Below are 19,845 nucleotides of genomic sequence, written 5' to 3'. Positions count from 1 at the left end.
GGAATTATATGTACTGCATATAGTAATGCATATAGACAACATGTAATGCATATAGACATTCTAGTTTTCCACCCACACTTCGTGGACTACAATACATATTACGTGAGCAGAAGTGGGCTGAAATGTGATCTATATTCTTTCTCAGGGTTCAAACTTTGTCTCTATCTAATTCATAAAATAAAATGTTCTGTGGTTTGAGCGCGAAAACGTACCAAATAGAGTTAATTTAGTCATTATAATATTAGTACGGATGTTGCGAAAGATCTCGAATCACAGGTCGTTAGGCAAAAAAATATATCAACTAAAATAATATATTCGATGCTGCGACTGCGTGACCACCAGTTATCTAGGTGTGATAGAGAATTTCGAACCGCCCACATAACGTACAACCAAACAAATTTTAGGCGTGATTAATTTCCGTTACGATTATCGGCTGTAATAAAGTAGACTGGATTTCATTAATTAAAAACCAACAAAAAATATAGTCCGTCAAAAATATTTTATTTATACAAAATTTATAAATATCAATTACATGCATAATAATATCTAAGTAACCTCGCCGACCGACATTTGCTGTAACAGCTTCATGACGTGACAGAAGCGCTCCTTGATCTCGGCGGGCGACCGGTGCGGCAGAAGCTGCCGGATGCGGCGGAACACCTGCTCGGAGCCGGCCTCCCCTTTCAGAACCTGCAGCATCGTCTTGTCCTCGTCGCGAGTCCAATTACTCTTGATCTCGGCTTTCTTAGCGTCCGCACTCGCAACGCTTTCAATCTTTGTTTGTTTTGTTCTAGAACCTTCGTTTTTACATATTAAGCCTTTTGAGTCTTTCCGTTTGACGACCTCTTTGCTTTTGGGCTTGACGTTCTGTTGTTTCTTCGCTTTAGGGCTCAGAATGGAGCAGTCTTTGTGCTTTGTGTTGTCGTTTACGTCTTTTACGTTTTTCGTTGGCGATTTGAGTTGTTTCTTGGGACGTTTCGGGGCGATCTTCGAAGGAGTTTTCGCGTTTCGCTTGGGCGAAGACCGCTCCTCGTCGGAGTCCGGCGGGGAGAGGTGGCACTGCGCGGGCGCGAGGCGGCGCGCGTGCACCCGGTAGGGCTCCTTGCTGTACGGGTAGGTGACCCGCGCCGACCGCAGCAGGCGGCCGTGCTGTAGGAACACGCGACCGTTCAGATACTGAGAACAAACGAAAGCATTTTTTTAAACGACTAGCTGCACTCGTCCGCTTCGCTGAGCATTTAAAATTAACATTATTATTTATTGTCATTATTATTAGGGAGTCCATCGCTCATATAAATATTAGCCTATCTATTAAGTACATGTATTTTCTACATGAATACTAAGTTTCAAGTCAATCGGATGCACGGTTCAGTAGTTATAACGGAACATCCGTAAAAACCACTGTAGATTATTATTACGGCAAATATTAGTTGAAGAACATCTACAAATTGCCATCTCAATATCGAAACTAAATTTTTTATTCACAAACATAATATGTAATGTACATTTAGTAGTCTCGGAAACGGTTTTTTTCTCGGTCCTTCGAAATAAATATGTCAATAATAAAACATATGAGAAAATTTAATACACAAAATGAATCTAAGTCTTGAGGTGTCAGTGATTAAGGTCGAATTTCGAGTACACAACGATCAGCTGTTTAATAAGATGATAAAGTACCAACCAACTAATAATAGCAGCAACATTTTTTTTACTTTGGAACGATTGTATAATTGGACAACTCGTTATGGTTTCGATATTTTGAGGGTATGGGAGCGTCCACTTTTTTAAGAGAGTTTATAACCTGGTAACTAAGACCTTTAGGTCAAGTCTTATTTTAATTTTTAATCTTATTTTTATGAAAAATGGTAATATGGAGATAAATTAAATGAAGATGATTCATTTGAGACATTAATCAACTGAGATGAAATGAAATGAAGTGAGATGAGATGATATGGGATGCAATATAATCTCAGTAAAATGATGGTTATTTACTGAGACTTTCAGTGGGCTTTTTGGAGGATCCCGAGAAGCCAGCGGCTTTGTTTCATTTTCCTACATTTGTGCACTTACACAGATATTAAACAGTTAATAAACCACCGTTATTACACATTTATACCTGAAGAAACACTAACAAGACAAAATAAAACAAATCACACAACTTCACTCCTCGCGTTCCCGCCAAAAAGTCCCAGAAGAGTTGATGTGAAAGGCTACACGACTACCCTCACTTGAGGTTGAAAGTTTACGTCAACTTACCGAAACATCTTCCATGTATATTCTGTAACGATTTTACGTTCCCTTGTCTTAAAGGTCAATAAAAAATACCACACATAGCGTTAACCAAATAAATCGTTCACATTTAAAACATAAATATTGAAATCATGTATGATAATTTCAGTGCACTTTACTCCTCCTCGCGTTCCCGCTAAAAAGTCCGGGAGTGTCCCCGGCACATCCCAGGGGGTAGGGACGCGGATACTCACCGCAGTATCGAGACCTTTCTTGTAGTCTGGCTTCTGTCTGTTATCGTTTGGCTCAACAAACTCCCAAACGTCGCAGCCGGTGTCCTTCGTCAGGAAGCTTTCGTCTATACAATCAGTGCCGGTCTCATACAAGCTAAAAAAAAATTATTTTTATTTTTATTGCTTAGATGGGTGGACCAGCTCACAGTCCACCTGGTGTTAAGTGGTTACTGGAACCCATAGACATCCACAACGTAAATGCGCCACCCACCTTGAGATATAAGTTCTAAGGTCTCAGTATAGTTACAACGGTTGCCCCACCCTTCAAACCGAAACACATTACTGCTTCACGGCAGAAATAGGCAGGGCGGTGGTATTCACCCGCGCGGACTCACAAAAGGTCCTACCACCAGTAATTACGCAAAATATAATTTTGCGGGTTTCATTTTTATTACACGATGTTATTCCTTCACCGTGGAAGTCAATCGTGAACATTTGTTGAGTACGTATTTCATTAGAAAAATTGGTACCCGCCTGAGATTCGAACACCGGTGCATTGCTCAACATGAATGCACCGGATGTCTTATCCATTAGGCCACGACGACTTCAATGCACCGGACGAAACCTTCTTCTTCTTTTTCTCCACATTATTCCACTATATGGGGTCGGCACAGCTAATTTTTCTTTTCCAGTCTCTTCTATAAGCCGTCATCTCAACACTCACTCCTCTCTCTCTCATATCGTCATTCAGACACTCCACCCATGTCTTCCTCGGTCGACCACTTCCCCCTCTACCATGCACTACCATTTCCATACATCTCCTAGTCACATGCATCTTCTCTCTACGCATCACATGTCCATACCACGCTAACCGTCCGCTCTTTAATTTGTTAATTACCGGGGCCACTTTCACAGTTCCTCTGATATACTCATTCTTTATCTTGTCCATTCTTGTCACTCCACACATCCCATCTCGACATTCGCATCTCTGCCGCATGCACTCCTCTTTCATGTTTTACTTTCGTCGCCCAACATTCAGATCCATTGTGTGTTTATCTGCATAGTGTAATTTTCTAAATAATTTAAAACAAAAATCTCGTTATCGTGTTGCAGACGTACTGTGTTATAAGAGGGTTTTGGGAATTTTTCCTTTTCGTGTTAGAATGGAACCGTGTTGTAAACTACAGTCTTATAGGAGGGTTACCTGTTTATTAATATATCCGATTCTAATTAATTTTAATTTGGATAGCTGAGTTACTTTTGTCATTTTAATTCGTAAGATCAAATCGATACAGTTAAATACCCTAGCTCACCCTGTGGCTCACCCTTATGGTGTGAGCCATGTGTGGTACATATATATGTATGTAACGCTATATTTCAATGTAATCTACACCAACTTCAAAATGTCTGATTACAATATAATCTTATTGCTCTTAAGTAATATTCTGATCAGGAAAAAAACAAAGCATTTATTTATATAATATATTATTTCTATAAATAGTGTCGTTTCTATTCATTTTAATAGCACGTTCATTTAATATTAATTTATCACGTTATGTTTGATCTTTGACTTACAAAGTCTAATTAGAATTGAAATGTGCATTTAAATACAATTTATCTTTTGTGAAAAAAACACGTTCACATTAGAGTCGAAATAATTTTAACTAAAACAGGTGGTATATTATCGAAACATCGGTAGTTCTTCTCCACAATTAAGACAACAAAACATAGGGATTGATTTGATTTGATTTCTACTAAAAAAACTCATGTTTTTTTCTCTCTTCCACGTTATCGATCACATAAATGTAAATGAAGCACTCTTGGCCCTTCATTACATTTAAATTTCCCGCGCATTAGCTTCGACTATTATAATATAGTATTATCTATGGTGGAAGCTATGTTCATTCTATAATTGGAAAAAATGCTCTCTGACTTTGTACATGCAAAAAGATAACGTGCTTTTTAAAAAAATAAAATCAAATTTAAAAAAGGTTTAAATATTGAAGCAATAGCTTTCAATGTTGTTTCTCTTTGCAGTTTCGAAAATAATTATGATACGTAATTGTAAGTGTAGAAATAAGTTAATAAAATAAATAACTCTTTGCAGAACAACAACTTAGTTTTTTTGTTTCAATAAACGATATATTACATAAATAAATCTTATTTTAAATCAGGCCGCCTAAAATTCTTCGTCTAAATTAGTCAATTTCATTTAAAAAAGTTTAAAACGTATATGCCTGTTTGTTGTGTTATTTATGCCTCTACCGTCGATGTGTGGTCGGTGGACAGCTTTAAAATTTCACCCAAGGCCCTCAAGACCGAAAATGAAAAATTTCCAACCTTCAGACTTAATAAGTTGTGGTTTGTAGGATTTTTTTTATTTGACAATTTCATACTCTAAATCGAGGGATCTCTGGTTTAAGCAACATTTTTGCACCTTTACAGAAGAGCCATTCAAAGTTTAAAATTTGGAAACAATCAATCGTAACAACAAAACCTTTTCAGCTATTTCAATGGAGTAAACTTAATTGAAGTTCAATTAAAAACATCGAACTGTTGATGCTAATGCTAATACCAAATAAAACGCATCTTTAATTACAAAGATAAATATCGCGTATTAAGCGAAATTTTGCTTAAACCAAATATACTTTTTTGTCTATCTAAGCTGATGGTCTTGAGACACCATTTCAGCGTAACCCTAACAAGTAGGTGAGCTCACGGGGCTGAAGCCTGACGTCGTTGCTAACACTGATCCTAGCAAGAGCAGTGCTTCGCAGAATCTACCACCGAAGTCGACATAGCCGTTCACCCTTCGAAATATAGTATTTTAAATTTATATACCCAAATGTAGCCATAGATATTTTTTTTTAATAATTTTGCTGGTTGTAGGACTTTTTGTGAGTCTGCACGGGTAAGTACCACCAACCTGCCTATTTCTGCCGTGAAGCAGTAATGCGTTTCAGTTTGAAGGTTGGCGCAGCTGCTGTAACTGTACTGAGACTTTAGAAGTTATAAGGTTCTAAGAAGGTAGGTGGCGGCATTTACGTTGTTGTCTATGGGTTCCGGTAACCGCTTAACACCAGGTGGGCCGTGAGCACTTCCACCCACAAAAGCAATAAAACAAAACAAAAAAATTGCTGAAATTACCTGTCCGATGGTCTCTCATCAGGGAACAGAGATTTGAACATTTGCGTTAAGCGCGCGTGTGATCTCAGATGCGGCAGTACCCGGGCCTTCGTGTCCTCGCTGTTCCCAGAATTGAGGCCCGTCGTGATGGCGCGGATCACTTTACGAAGCACAGTGGGCTTGCGAGCGAAAGCGTTCTGGAAACAAGGATAATATCTATATATATAAAAATGAATTGCTGTTCGTTAGTTTCTCTAAAACTCGAGAACGGCTGGACCGATTTGGCTAATTTTGTTCTTGAATTATTTGTGGAAGTCCAGAGAAGGTTTAAAAGGTAGATAAATATGAAAATACTCGGAATAAAATAAAAATAACAATTTTGTTTTTCCTTTGATGTGTCCCCCGTCGGACGGATTCCTTTTGTTTATTTTAAGTTTATTTTATACAAAAGTTTAGGTCTTTTATTTATCGATTGAGGCACTACGAAGTCTGCCGGGTTAGCTAGGATTATAATAAAAAATTTGGCAATTGCAGTATAATGAGAATCCTGTTTTTTGCCTCAAAGTAACATACGTACATGTACAGTAATATAAAATATTTGTTTAGCTGGTTTTTGCAAAAAAAATCATATGTTTTCGAGGGTAGTTTTCTCTTTCTTTTTTCTTTTGGGTATAATACTGATTTACTCCCGTTAGTGTGATGACAGAGATTCACCGAAGTTTGACTACCAGCGGACTCAGCGTACACTGCTTTGCCTATTTCAGCCGAGAAGCAGTTATGCGTTCCGGTTTTAAGGGTGATTTCGACCTCAATTCTCAAAATACGGGGGGTATTTCCCCCCTCCCATTGCCCTGGCCCACAGACGTCACAAACAGTAATCAGGTGGCGGTTAGTTTCTTTACCCAACTACGTGACAAAAACAAATGTTTTGCACATCGCGGTGTTCGATAGGTCTGGGACAGCTAAGGCTTTATTTTTATGCTATTGAGACCTAATGAGGAGGTAGCAGAGTTCTGATTAGCATCAGGCGGACATGACGTCTGTCCGCATATATTGTATTTCTGCCTTTCTTTAGATTCGATTATCAGCACTCATATAAAATATTTCCTTCCACGAATTACTTAAGACTTTTTTTAGTAGATGTGGCATCTGTCCACCGATGACACTAAGATATCAGCTAAGCGACCAGTAAGTAAGGTAAGAATGCCGATTAAAATTTACAATCTATAGGGAACTTGTAGTAGATATATTAGGCATCCTGATATGAGGCATTACGATTTGTAATCCCACAAGTTATTGAACTAAATTAGGCATACGATCGTTTTCTGGAAGCAACTGGACGTGAACAAGAAAATATCACTATTTTCCTTGCTTTTAAGTGAATCGATATGATGTGCTTTGTTCGAAGCTGCGTCACGCTACGTAAAAATAACTGTATCACGCCAAACGATGCAATACGTTGTTGGCGACGAATCGGGATGTCGCCCAATCACCAGACATGGGACCAGTGTGCTTAGTGCGAGTTTTTTAACGTTCTCGATAGCGTACAAGTTAACTCGAATTTGTATGCAGTTGGAACAGCGCTCCTAGCGGCAAACGTAGGCAAATGTTCCAACTCCATACAAATTTGACTTAACTTTGACGCTATCGAGAACGTTAAAAAACTCGCACTAAGCACACAAAGAAGCGCAGCGGTAGTGATACAGCTAGATTATCGGGCGTAAAACTAATGCAAATACAAGAGGTCCAGTATCATTTTGTGCTATTTTCTTTTGTTTCGAAAGCGGCTTAGTAATTAACGTGACTATGCGATTTGCCATCTTTTTTTTTATTGCCGTGTAGGCAGACGAGCATACGGCCCACCTGATGGTGAGTGGTTACCGTCGCTCATGGACGTCAGCAATGCCAGGGGCAGAGCTAAGCCGCTGCCTACCGTTTAATACTCTCCACAAGCCTCGTTTGAAGAAGGACATGTCATAGCGCTCGGGAAACACCGTGGAGGGGAGCTCATTCCATAGCCGGATGGTACGTGGCAAAAAAGATCTCTGGAAACGCACTGTGGATGAACGTAGTGGCTCCAGGTAGTATGGATGAACTCTACTTCGGTGGCGGGCGGTGCGATGGTAAAAGCAAGATGTCGGTATCATCTCGAAAAATTCCTCAGAGCACTCCCCATGGACCATACGGTACAGAATACAGAGGGAACCGAAGTCCCTCCGCAGACCCAGAGATTCCAAACGTTCCGTAAGAATGGGATTATCGACAATCCGAACGTTTTTTTTCTGTATGGAGTCAAATGGAAGCAGCTGGTATTTGGGAGCCCCAGCCCAGAGGTGGGAGCAGTACTCCGCGCGAGGCCGGACCTGTGCTCTGTAAAGCAAAAGACTTTGTCCAGGCGTAAAGTACCGCTTCGCTCTATTGAGGACTCCCAGTATTTTTGACGCCAACTTGGCTTTGCCCTCCAAATGACTCCGAAATTGGACATCGCTCGAAATGTCGACCACAAGTATCCCGATACTCTTGGAAGGTTGTAGGGATACTCCTTGGAATTGCGGCGCCATGACAAAGGGGTCCTTCTTCGCAGTGAACGCGAAAACTTGTGTCTTCAACGGGTTGAATTGAACCAAATTCAATTCACCCCACTCGGAGGCTCGCCCCAGAGAGTTCTCCAGTTCAGACACAAGTTTTGATCGTCTCTCTTGCACCACGCTCCGTGAGAGACTCTGATGGCCAATATATCGCGCATCCCCCGTGCTGTCATCCGCATAGCAATGCATGCCATCAATAGATAGCATGTCGTTGGTATACAAGATGAAAAGCGTAGGGGAGAGCACCGAACCTTGTGGAACGCCAGCGTTGATGGTCATTGTATTAGAGCATTCACCGTCTAGAACGACCGTGATGCTCCGCCCATCCAAAAAGCTAGCGATCCACTTGCAGAGCCCCTCGGGGATTCCGTAAGCCGGTAGCTTCGACAGAAGTGCCCTATGCGAGACCCTGTCAAAGGCCTTCGTGATATCAAGGCTCACAGCGACAGCCTCGCCCTTGCTCTCCAAGGTTTCAGCCCACCTGTGAGTAAGGTATACAAGAAGATCGCCAGCTGAGCGACCGTGACGGAAACCGTACTGTCGGTCACTGATCAGCTGGCGATCCTCAAGATACTTCAGAAGCTGTGTATTTATTATTCGCTCCATCACCTTGGAAAGCAAAGAAGTTATCGCGATAGGCCTATAACTCGATGGGTCCGACCGTACCAAGAAAGCACGCTTGTTATGCTCAACTGTGGTTTTTTGAATTTTTTATAGATAAGATGGGTAGACGAGCTCACGACCCACTGGAGCCCTTAGTCCCAGAAAAAGCACAGCCGTGCTATTCAAAACGGGGTCACCTTCCCGACACTATTACTAGTATGTCGTCACTAATTAGACGTGATAACTCCATTCCCGTCATAAAAATCTTTGGACAGCCCATACCGTGGGCTTCGAAGGCTAAGAACTTAGGCGTCACCCTCGACAGGCGGATGACATTCGGGCCCCACATTAGGTCAGTACGCGACCGAGCCGCGCTCCTACTCGGTCGACTCTACCCCATGATCTGCAAGCGAAGTAAATTGTCCCTTCATAACAAGGTGACACTTTACAAAACTTGCATACGTTCTGCCTATGCAAAATGACTTATGCAAGTGGAATGTTCGCTCACGCGGCCCGTACACACATTAACTCTCCAGGTCATCCAATCCCATTTCTGCAGGATAGCCGTTGGAGCACCGTGGTTTGTGAGGATTGTAGATCTTCACGAGGACCTAAATCTAGTACCGTAAGTATCTTATGGAAACGTCAAAACGCTACTTCGACAAAGCGGCGCGACAAGAAGACCCTCTTATCGTAGCCGCCGCTAATTACTTATCCGACCGCGACGGGGCAACGTAAAGTCGCCATCGCCCGAAGCATGTCGGATTCAATCTCGGTGCTTTTAGGACCCTCAAGCACCGGTCACCGTCTTCGTCGAACACGACGATTAAGAGTTCGACGAGCGAACTAACCCATAGACACAGCCCACTGAGTTTCTCACCGGATCTTCTCAGTGGGTCGCGATTCCGATCCGGTGTTAGATTCTGCGAAGCACTGCTCTTGCTAGGGCTAGTGTTAGCAAATTCTCTCAGGTCCCGTGAGCTCACCCACCCGTCCGCGCGTAGCTGAAATAGCCTCTTAGGCGACCAGCGAATAGGTAGGAAAAACAAAGAGCCCTTAGACATTTACCATATTAATGCCGCCGCCCATCCTGAGACACAAGTACTAAGTCTCAGCTTTTACCGTACAACCGCTACCCCACCCTCAAACCGAAACGCATTACTGCTTTACGGCAGTTATAGGCAGGGTGTTGGCTACCCGTGCGAGTTCACAAGACGCCCTACCACCAGTACTGCGCAAATTATAACTTTTGCGGATTCGATTTTTATTACACGATTTTTATTTCTTCCCTGTGGAAGTCAGTAAACATTTATGCAGCACATATTTCATTAGATAAATTGGTATCTGGCTGCGGAATTCGAAGACCGGCACAGTCATATCGCTTGGTCCGAATATACCGGGCGTCTTATCCTTAACGCCATGATGACTTCAAAAGTACAGTGACTTGACCCTAAGCAATGAGTCGCCGGCATTTCGTAGCTACAACTCACCTGCGATGCGTCATATGAATTCACTCCTTTTATGAGCGTCAAGTCGCCTAATTTATCCACTACTAGGCACTATTAGGCCTTGGATGAGCAAACCAGGTCAGGAATTAGTGTGCCAAATTTCCAAACAATGTCAAGATAAAATTAAGGTCAGAGACTGAAGAAATAGCAATTCAAGGTTATGGTTGCTTAACCTGAATTAGTAGCCTTTAAGATGTACTGAATTCAGCAGGCTCATTTAATGCAGATCCTAAGTTCCAAAAATGCCACAATGGTAGGAGTCAATAGTAATAGTTACTCTATATTTGACTAGGACTGTTCCACAACAACTAACACCAAATTTAAATATTTTTAATGCCTCCTTTATGATGGCTTGATCGGTAAATATCAGTCAAGAAAAACAAAATATATTCTTATTATTATACATTGTTTAAATATTATACTCACTTGTAAAGACTCAATGAAAGCTGTTATTCGTACAAGCATGAACCGGTCCATGAACCTCCCAACCTCAGCTGCCTGTCCCGGCTTTAAAAACAGTAAAAAATCCTCAACTATATCCTTGTGTTCTTCACCAAATAATTGTTCTATTTTTCTAAATAAATCTACTGGAGTCTCTTTATTAGGGTCAAATGTTTTTAATGTGTTTTGAAATTGTACAAATTTGTTCTTAGGCATTGATATGTTTGATGAAAACCTTGATTGTACTTTTGTGTAGTAAGATCTTATCAGCGCTGAAACAAAAAGCAGATTTATAATTCGACTATTGAGAATGTAAGAAGCGGAATATTTAACAAGAGTATATTTTATTCTAAAATTGCACCAATGACAAACATTAAGACTGAATTATTGCTGAAAGCAATGGAGAATGAGTTAGAAGCCCAGCTTTTTACAGCTTATCATCTCTTTTATTTGACTTCTTTGAATTCCAAGCTATTAACAATGTGCAGAATTTGTGTATTTAATCATATGTTATAAAATTGTGGAAAACCTTGTGGTATAATACCAAAATGTCAAATATCCAACATGGGTTACCTGTTTCAAATGCATTGTAATCTTTCTTAGGTGGCTCTGGTTTCTGTTTTTGAGGGATTTCCTTTTTGTGTTTAGTCTCATTTGTCACTTTGGGTTCGTCTTGCACAGCTGTCGTAGGTGACGGCTGAAAAATAGTATAGTTTACATTTTTAAGAATCTTTAAAATCTCGTAAAATGGCGACAATAATTAATGCGATCTAAATAGCTTTAGTCTTATATTTAACAAATAATGAAGCCTGTGACGAAAGAGAGGAGCATATCATGAATGCTAAACTTGATATTATTAGTTAAAAATGTAAATTCGCTAGAAACTCCTGATAAGTAGACTGAGTTACATAAATTTGTTTTATATTGGACTGACTCACCTTTATAATAAATGAGGATTTGTCATTAGAATTCTGATTAAAAAAGCTTGTGCTTGGCTGAATTTTATTGCCAAATGCATCCTGACTATCCCTGGTGAAGAGAACTGGCATAGAAGGCAGCATCTGGAAGAGTTTTGGCCACTCAAGCCAAAGCACCAAATGCACCACGACTTCTCACGCTGTTTACATGATTATATTGCACAAATAAAACATTGTATAAAAACAAAAATCACACTACAAAAGTACGTAAATGATTATTTATTTACACATTAAAGATAGATTGTTTTTATTTTTATCCAAACAACACAAGCCATCGAAAATTTTGACAGTTCTAGGACGCGAAACAGCAGGCGGCAGAGTGCGCACACGTTTCATTTCTACATAATATTTCGAAAACTTTTAACTAGGAGAAGTCTTAAAAGGTACAGTAATTGAAGCCATTATTTTTAAGATTTATCTTTAATTAATATTTACTGTTTTATAAATACATTTCATAACTTGATTTGTGTAAATTTGAGCAATAAACTCCCAAGACATTATTCAAGCGTGCGCGGTGTTTTAAATATTTTTTTTTTGTCAATAACTATTTTAAAATTGAGATGTGATGAAAAAATTGTATTTTAATGAATCTACAACCTTCACTGCATTTGTATAATTTTTTCTGTAATTTGTAACAATATTCTTCAGCAGTAAGATGACTACGTAAAGTTTTATAAACTCGATTTCCATCATTATTGAACTTGTTAGCAAAACTTTAGATGCAAAATAATCTTAATACAATTTTAACTTTCGCTTCGTTGTTTATTCGCTAATTTTTAAGAACGCTTTCAGCAAGATAAGGGTGATTAGAATCTATGTTAGACATGCTGCGAGCCTTTGGCCCATCTGATATGAAGTGGTTATCGAAGCATAGATATCACAACGTGAATATTGCTGTGCGATGTGATTTTTTAATTGTTTCGGTGCAACAGTCGTCCCACCTTTGAAACCCAAGAGGAAAATTGCTTCATAGGACAAATCGACATGGTAATGACGCCAGTAAATATTTGGAATTAGGAAGTTGTTGCTATGAAAATAAATAATTAAGCCGTGATTACGAGCGGATGAAGGAGAAGTGGGGTCATATGCTTATCTAATTCCTTTACAACAAAGCAAACTGTTGACATTACCCATCGACACAGCCCACTGAGTTTCTCGCCGGATCTTCTCAGTGGGTCGCGTTTCCGATCCGGTGGTAGATTCTGCGAAGCACTGCTCTTGCTAGGGTCAGTGTTAGCAACTCTCCGGTTGAGCCCCGCGAGCTCACCTACAAGCGTTAGGGCGAAGCTGAAATAGCCTCTCAAGGCTATCAGCATAGGTAGGGAAAAAAAAAGAAAAAAAAAATGTTGACATTAAAATCATTAGGATTTATTAAAAAAAAATACTTGATTTATTCAATTACATCGTGTGAAAGAAAAAAAAAAGCACAAGATCTCTATATATCAAAATTAATTGCTGTTCGATAATCTCGTTAAAACTTGAGAACGGCTGGTCTTGAATTATTTGTGGAAGTCCAGAGAAGGTTTAAAAGGCAGATAAATATAAAAATGCTCGGAATTAAATAAAACTAACAATTTTGTTTTCCCTTTTGATGTGTTCCCCGTCAGACGGATTCCTTTTGTTTGTTATAAGTTTATTTTATACAAAAGTTTAAGTCTTTTATTTATCGATTGAGGCGCTACGAAATCTGCCGGGTCAGCTAGTAATTTTATAAATTTACGTAAGGTGGGTGTCATTATCTTCCCTCCCTATTATTGACTTCATTTGGTCTTGATATGCTACAGCTTAGAGATTAGAACTATATCTTTACTGTATTGCATACATTTGAAACTTTATACTAGGTGGTTCTTGAGCTCGTATATCTCTCTAAAGCAATCCGCTCGCTCTCCCTATGTTGTTCATTTCCATAATTAAACATCGTGGAAAGAGGAGTGCGACAGTTACTATTTGCTTTCTGCATGAGATAATAATTGTTCAAAATCAGACTATTCACTGCTGCGAGGTGTTGACATCCGGAGTAAGGGATCATTCTGGTTCGGGCCACTTGTTTTCTATTGATAATAGCTACATAATAGCTATCTTTCTCAGGGTTTGGTTGGCATTTATTTATTTATTTAGACACACCAACAGCAATACACACAAAACATTCAAGCTTAAAATAAACAAGTATAAAATTAAGTAGCAATTAAATTAAATTAAATTGAGGTCGTGGTAGATTACTGTAAAAATGTTACTCGATTTGACAAGGTTTGCCACATTGAGGCGGGAGTTACGGTAGGCGGTGGTTAGAAGGAGCTGGGATTCTGTTCTTCAATGCAGTTCTTTTTTTATGAAGGAAGTATTATAGGTGGCCTGGAGACCTTTCCATTCACCAAGAGAGGTGGACGAGCACGGGCTCAGACAGGAGGGGTGGAATTTGCTAACAGCTACCCGAGCGCCTCCAAAAGAGACCTAAAAACTCAAGAGCAGCTGCTTCGCGAATGAATCTACTACCGGATCGGAATCGTGACCCACTGGAACCATCCGGCGAGAAGCGCAACGGGCTGGTGTTTATGTTAAGTTGCACGTCGAACTCTTTGCCGAGTTCGACGATTACGGTTACCGGGATGCCTAAGCCTGCTCCTAGTGTTAGAGCTGAAGGCGTCAAAATGCCGTTCTAGATAGTTTCAGCCGTGGGACACCCTGTACAGCTTAACTTGTACAGAAGTTGGATATATGTATACTTAAATCATAACTATACCTACAAATCTAATTCAGATTCCTGTGCCAATATTATACTAAAACCCGTTTTCCACAATCAAGTCATTTAAGTGTGTTGTTATGTAAGCACCTATTTCGAACATATTTTTGTCAGCGGAACTGCTGGACGAACCGCGTATAAAAACATGATGAATAATTATTGCTCAAAATGCAAAATTATAATTCATAAATGCAAAAAAGTGTGTTTTTTCAGGCATTAACGGGATACCGCATTGACATTACTTTTTTGCTAACGCGTAATCCATGGGGAGTGATAAGTTTTTCAATTTTTCAGTTTTTTAAGACTCCGATAAGATTCAGGATAAGACGTCCGGTGCATTCGTATCTAGCGGTGCAACGGTCTTCGAATCCCGCAGGCGGGTACCAATTTTACTGATGAAATACGTACTTAACAAATGTTCACGATTGACTTCCAATTGCGCCGAGGGTCGTGGGTTCGAATCCACATCGGGTAAACATTATGTTGATGTGCCTTTGGAAAACATACAGCATTGTATTATGAAGAAGCAGTGTGTACTTAGCTTAGATTCCTTGTCTATGTCCAACCATAGACAGTCAATTTAGTTCCATCTTTAGCCGCTAGGTGCTGCCAGCAAGTATCCAGCCATCTTTGATCTTCATAGCGTTGTGTACTTTCGTACTGTGAAGTCGCAAGTCCACAAATATTTATTCGACTTCTTATTAATAGCAAAAAATATTTTTTTTGTGTTTCTATGAGTGTTATTTTGCAATCATTACGAGTATTATTTACCAATCCTATCATCGGACGCCATGAATCACGCGTCATCTGTTGGAGGTGATGTTGAGTCAAGCTCCATAATTTCCGAGAGGGAAGATGTCCAGGCGAGACGCGATGGAGACGCCTCGCGTTCGAACAGCTCGTCAAGCAAAAAAGAACAAAAGGAGTCTCTGCGTAAGAAACGACGGGATTCAAAGGTAACGGTCGATCTTCGAATCGGCTCGTTATCCCACCAGGTCAGTGACGTTGTAAATCTAATAATGCATCAACTATGTGTAACAATTGAATGTAACGAAAATTGTCGTAAACAAATTGATCTCGTCAATACGGAAATTTTGACAAAAACACAACAGATTTAAACTAATAATCTTTGTAACATAATTACTGAAAACTTTGACAAATCGTCTCCGTCGTACAAGTTACCCGTAAAAAGCGTTTTAAATTGTATACGGAAAAAAGGGCCGTATGTATAGAAATAAGACGTCAAATCTTAATTTCCGTGGTCTCTAACAAAGTATCCTGTTGCCAACGCACCACTCATTGAGGAATTTTTGTTTGATAATAGTAAATTGAAATCTATTCAGTCCCTCGGAGGGCTACAATCCTATTTGTCACGATCTCGTACAAAAGGTAAACCAAACATTATAAACAATCATAGTCCGTAACATCTGGCACAATCCAGAGGGGGGCAATTGAAGACACCGACGGGAGGCACTGAGTGCCACCAAAATTGTAATAATTTGTAAACCATGTATGGTTACCAAATACCGTAAAAAAAAAAAAAAAAAACTTCCTTTTTCTGCGGAAGAAAAGCGACGGATCAATGCGTCCAATTTTCGATCTTCGAGAGTTGAACAAGGTCGTAAAGATAAAACACCTAACTGTTTTCGGACACCTAGGTACCAAACTTTCTCCACCCAGGGGACTGGATGATAGAATTGAACATTTCTGAGGAATATTTTTCTAGTATCAGTCGCAAAATTTCGTCGATACTTCTTGAGAATCAGTACCAAGGTACCAGTATCAGTACCTCCAGGAAGGAATCGGTACCTGCTTATGAGTTAGTATGAAATGACATGCCTACCCTTCGGTCTGGCTTCAGAGCCACACCTTTTTGCTTCTATAACATGCGGGTCGCAGAGACCTTGCGTGCAAAGGGAACTCGAGTGCTAGTGTCTACTAGACGACTTCCTTTTTGGTCGACCAAGACAAATCCAAGTTGAAACTTCAGGCTGCAGAAGCTGTGAAGCTTTTGGATTAACCTTTTTTGCTTCCATAACATGCTGGGTCGCAGAGACCTTGCGTGCAAAAGGAACTCGAGGGCTAGTCTACCTAGACGACTTCCTTTTGATCGACCAAAACAAATCCAAGTTGAAACTTCAGGCTGCAGAAGCTGTGAAGGTTTTGGATTATCTGGGCTGGCATGTCAATTTCCATTATATAGGGTGCTCGGTCGCGGAGATATTGCGTGCAAAGTCGAGTGCTAGCTTACCTACACGACTTAATCTTGTTTCACCAAGACAAATAAACGTTTTTGTTCCCATAGCATGCTCGGTCGCGGAGACCTTGCGTACATAGGGAAGTCAAATGTTAACGTACCTACGCGACTTTCTCTTGGTCCTTGAAGACAAATACACCTTTTTGCTTCCACAGCATGCTCGGTCGCGGAGGCATTGCGTGCAAAATCGAAGTGCTAGCTTACTTACACGACATGATCTTGTTTCACCAAGACAAATAAACGTTTTTGCTCCCATAGCATGCTCGGTCACGAAGACCTTACGTACATAGGGAAGTCAAATGTTAACCTACCTACGCGACTTTTTCTTGGTCCATGAAGACAAATACACCTTTTTTGCTTGCATAGCATGCTCGGTCGCGGAAACATTGCGTGCAAAGGGATGTTGAGTGTTATCCCACCTACGCAAATCCCACCAGGTCCATCAAAAGAAGTCCAAGTTGAGTCTTCAGGCCACATAAGCTGTAAAGCTCTTGGATTATTTGGGCTGCCAAGTCAGCCTTACAAAAAATCAATTAGTACACTGGTTCAAGAGATGACATGTCTAGGGATTCGATGGAAAATTGCGAGAAATGAAGTGGCCACTCAACAACATCCTAGCTCAAACTCTGACGGAATTACATCAATCTATGCTAACTTGCAAATTTTCTTGCGAAGTTTCAAGAAAAGGGGTAAAAAACAGGCCATCCTGCATGTGTTAACAATTAAATGCAGTGCTGACGCGGAGCCACATGTTAGACATTGCCGATACACAAAACCAACCATTTCCTGGCAACGGAAGCTTCGGACATGTGTAGGGGTTACAAATGCAGTGCTGACGCGGAGCCACATGTCAAACATTGCCGAGACCCAAAACCAACCATTTCCTGGCAACGGAAGCTTCGGACATGGGTAGGGGTTACAATTAGACAAAATATTAACGTCCTGTCTATGGTCAACTCAACAACAGAAACGGCTCACCCACAAAAGAGCTATTTGCAATGGTAGTGACAATCAAAATGAATCTGAAAGTATTTCACTAACGTTGACCTTTCGATTTTTAAACCTAAGCGATAAGTTCAAGATAACTGTCAGCTTATCTCTCGGGGAGATACAACATCATAGCCGACAGGCTATCACGAGGAAATCAACCTGCGAAATGGCACTTTTTACCACAAGTGACCACAAAAGTTTTTCGAAAGTGGGGTCATCCAGATATAAACCCATTCGCCGACCAATATTGGATACCTTCAGCAGACCGTAGAGGATGCAACTAGCATGGAGAATTCCTCCTCTCAACCTTCTCCCCAAAGTACTGACTCACTTCAACAGTGTCTAGGGAACCTACCTGGTAGTGTTCCCAGACTGAGCGAAAGCATTTGGGTTTCCAAGCCCTCAGATCCCGAACGCTAGATAACTCGCACGAAATCCAAAACCTGCCTCCTCCACAGGTTAACCCTGAAAGCTTAGAAAGGGGGGGGGGGGGAGGTTGTACAAATAATAGACTGGTCTAAACAGGAGAAGATTTATTGAAAATTAGCTGGTGTCAATCCACTTTGTCAGCATACTTACCAGCAACTAGAAGATGGTGCATATGGTGCTACAGTTTTAAAATTGATCCTAAGTCTGCAGATGTTGCCAAATTCTTTCTTCTTTTCCAAAAAGAATATTTTGCCTATAAAACAATCCTTCTGCATCATAAAGCAGCGCTGTCGACTTTCTGTGGGCGAAATACATGTAGGACAGCAAACATTCTCAAGCTCTCTAATAAAAATTGCTATTTTAAAAAAGCCATCGGAATAGCTAAACAAAATTCAACTACTTATTACAATTTTACTAAGTGCAGTCCCATTCACATGAGATCCGAGAATAGTTCTAAACTGGTTTTCTTCAAACCCAGCTACCACATCACGCCTCAATGTAGCTTGAAGGACACCAACAACCATGTTGCTGGCTACGGGACGCAGAGTTAATGACCTTACTTTGCTCAACATTTCTAAAGACAGTTTCTTTGATAACAGAGAAAAACATATTTCTGATACCAGTCTTTGGGTCTAAAATTGAAATCCATTTCGTCAATAATCTGCATAAGTGCTTTCTAAACATGAAACTAAAGACATGCCCGGTAAGATTCGTAAGGACTTTTTTCTAACTATGTGTGTTGTCACAAAAGCGGCATCCCGTACTGTAATTGGAAACTGGTCTTCGTTCAACCTTACGAGGTAATGGCATCAACGCATCTCTAAGAAGTTGTAGATCAGCAGTAGCCTCTGAGATGGATTGATAATGAACCAATGGACGAAATACTTTCTAGAGGCAATTGCAAATCATCCAAACGTTTACAATAATTATTGCCGAATAATAGAGCTTCGTAAAGATCCTCACGATTCTTTTTTTCAACACATTTACTTCTACATGATGTATATACATCATTTATACAATTTATACATTTTCTTGTATATACAAGATAAAATGTTTATTACAAACTTATAAATATTTTTTAATTATTGAATTAACATGGAAGTTAACAACTGTTTTTTCGATTTAATAATTATATAAATTATGAACATTATCATTGCGCTTCATAATTTTATTATGGCTTTACCTATTTCATCATAGCGTTGTGCTTAATAATTTCACCAGCAGATAACAAACACGTCTTCATAATACAATGCTGTATGTTTTCCAAAGGCACATCAATATTACGGTTTTACATAACAATAAAACCGATATTATGTGCCGAGAAGGAAAACATACAGCATTGCAGGAAGTTCTTCCTGGTGAAGACTATGAAGATCAAAGATGGCTGCGCTCCCTTTATACTTGCTGGCAGCACCTAGCGGCTAAAGATGGAACTAAATTGACTGTCTATGGTTGGACATAGACAAGGAATCTAAGCTAAGTACACACTGCTTCTTCATAATACAATGCTGTATGTTTTCCTTCTCGGCACATAATATCGGTTTTATTGTTATGTAAAACCGTAATATTATGAACAGGCGTATTTTATCGTTTGCTCCTAAATAGGGACCGTATGACCGTGCGTGATTTGTTTAAATTGTATTATTATTATTATATCATTATCATTCAAAAGATAAGTGTGTAAATTTTATTACTGGTGACATGACCTCTTGTGAGTCCGCACA

General features: G+C 40.0%; 1 protein-coding gene across 1 annotated transcript; it reads right to left on the bottom strand.

Annotated features, from left to right (window-relative positions):
* Positions 1 to 482: 482 nt before the first annotated feature.
* LOC105842357 (uncharacterized) lies at positions 483 to 12,551 on the bottom strand. The gene is made up of 6 exons (XM_021350974.3): positions 11,667 to 12,551; positions 11,302 to 11,425; positions 10,714 to 11,000; positions 5,610 to 5,785; positions 2,484 to 2,616; positions 483 to 1,176 (listed from the first exon to the last, which is right to left on the bottom strand). The coding sequence occupies exons 1-6, from the start codon at positions 11,787 to 11,789 to the stop codon at positions 547 to 549; spliced, it is 1,473 nt and encodes a 490-aa protein (XP_021206649.1). The 5' UTR covers positions 11,790 to 12,551; the 3' UTR covers positions 483 to 546.
* Positions 12,552 to 19,845: the final 7,294 nt, after the last annotated feature.

Source organism: Bombyx mori, chromosome 19, assembly GCF_030269925.1.
Source record: "Bombyx mori chromosome 19, ASM3026992v2".
Classification (NCBI taxonomy): Eukaryota; Metazoa; Arthropoda; class Insecta; order Lepidoptera; family Bombycidae; genus Bombyx; species Bombyx mori.
This window is presented reverse-complemented; position numbering and strand designations above follow the sequence as displayed.

Coding starts and splice junctions, on each gene's coding strand:
- LOC105842357 (XM_021350974.3), bottom strand. CDS start 11,789: ATGCTGCCTTCTATGCCAGTTCTCTTCACCAGGGATAGTCAGGATGCA. Junction 2,617..5,609: donor GATGAGAGACCATCGGACAG/GTAATTTCAGCA, acceptor ATTTTTTTTTAG/CTTGTATGAGACCGGCACTG. Junction 1,177..2,483: donor AGAAAGGTCTCGATACTGCG/GTGAGTATCCGC, acceptor GTTTGTTCTCAG/TATCTGAACGGTCGCGTGTT.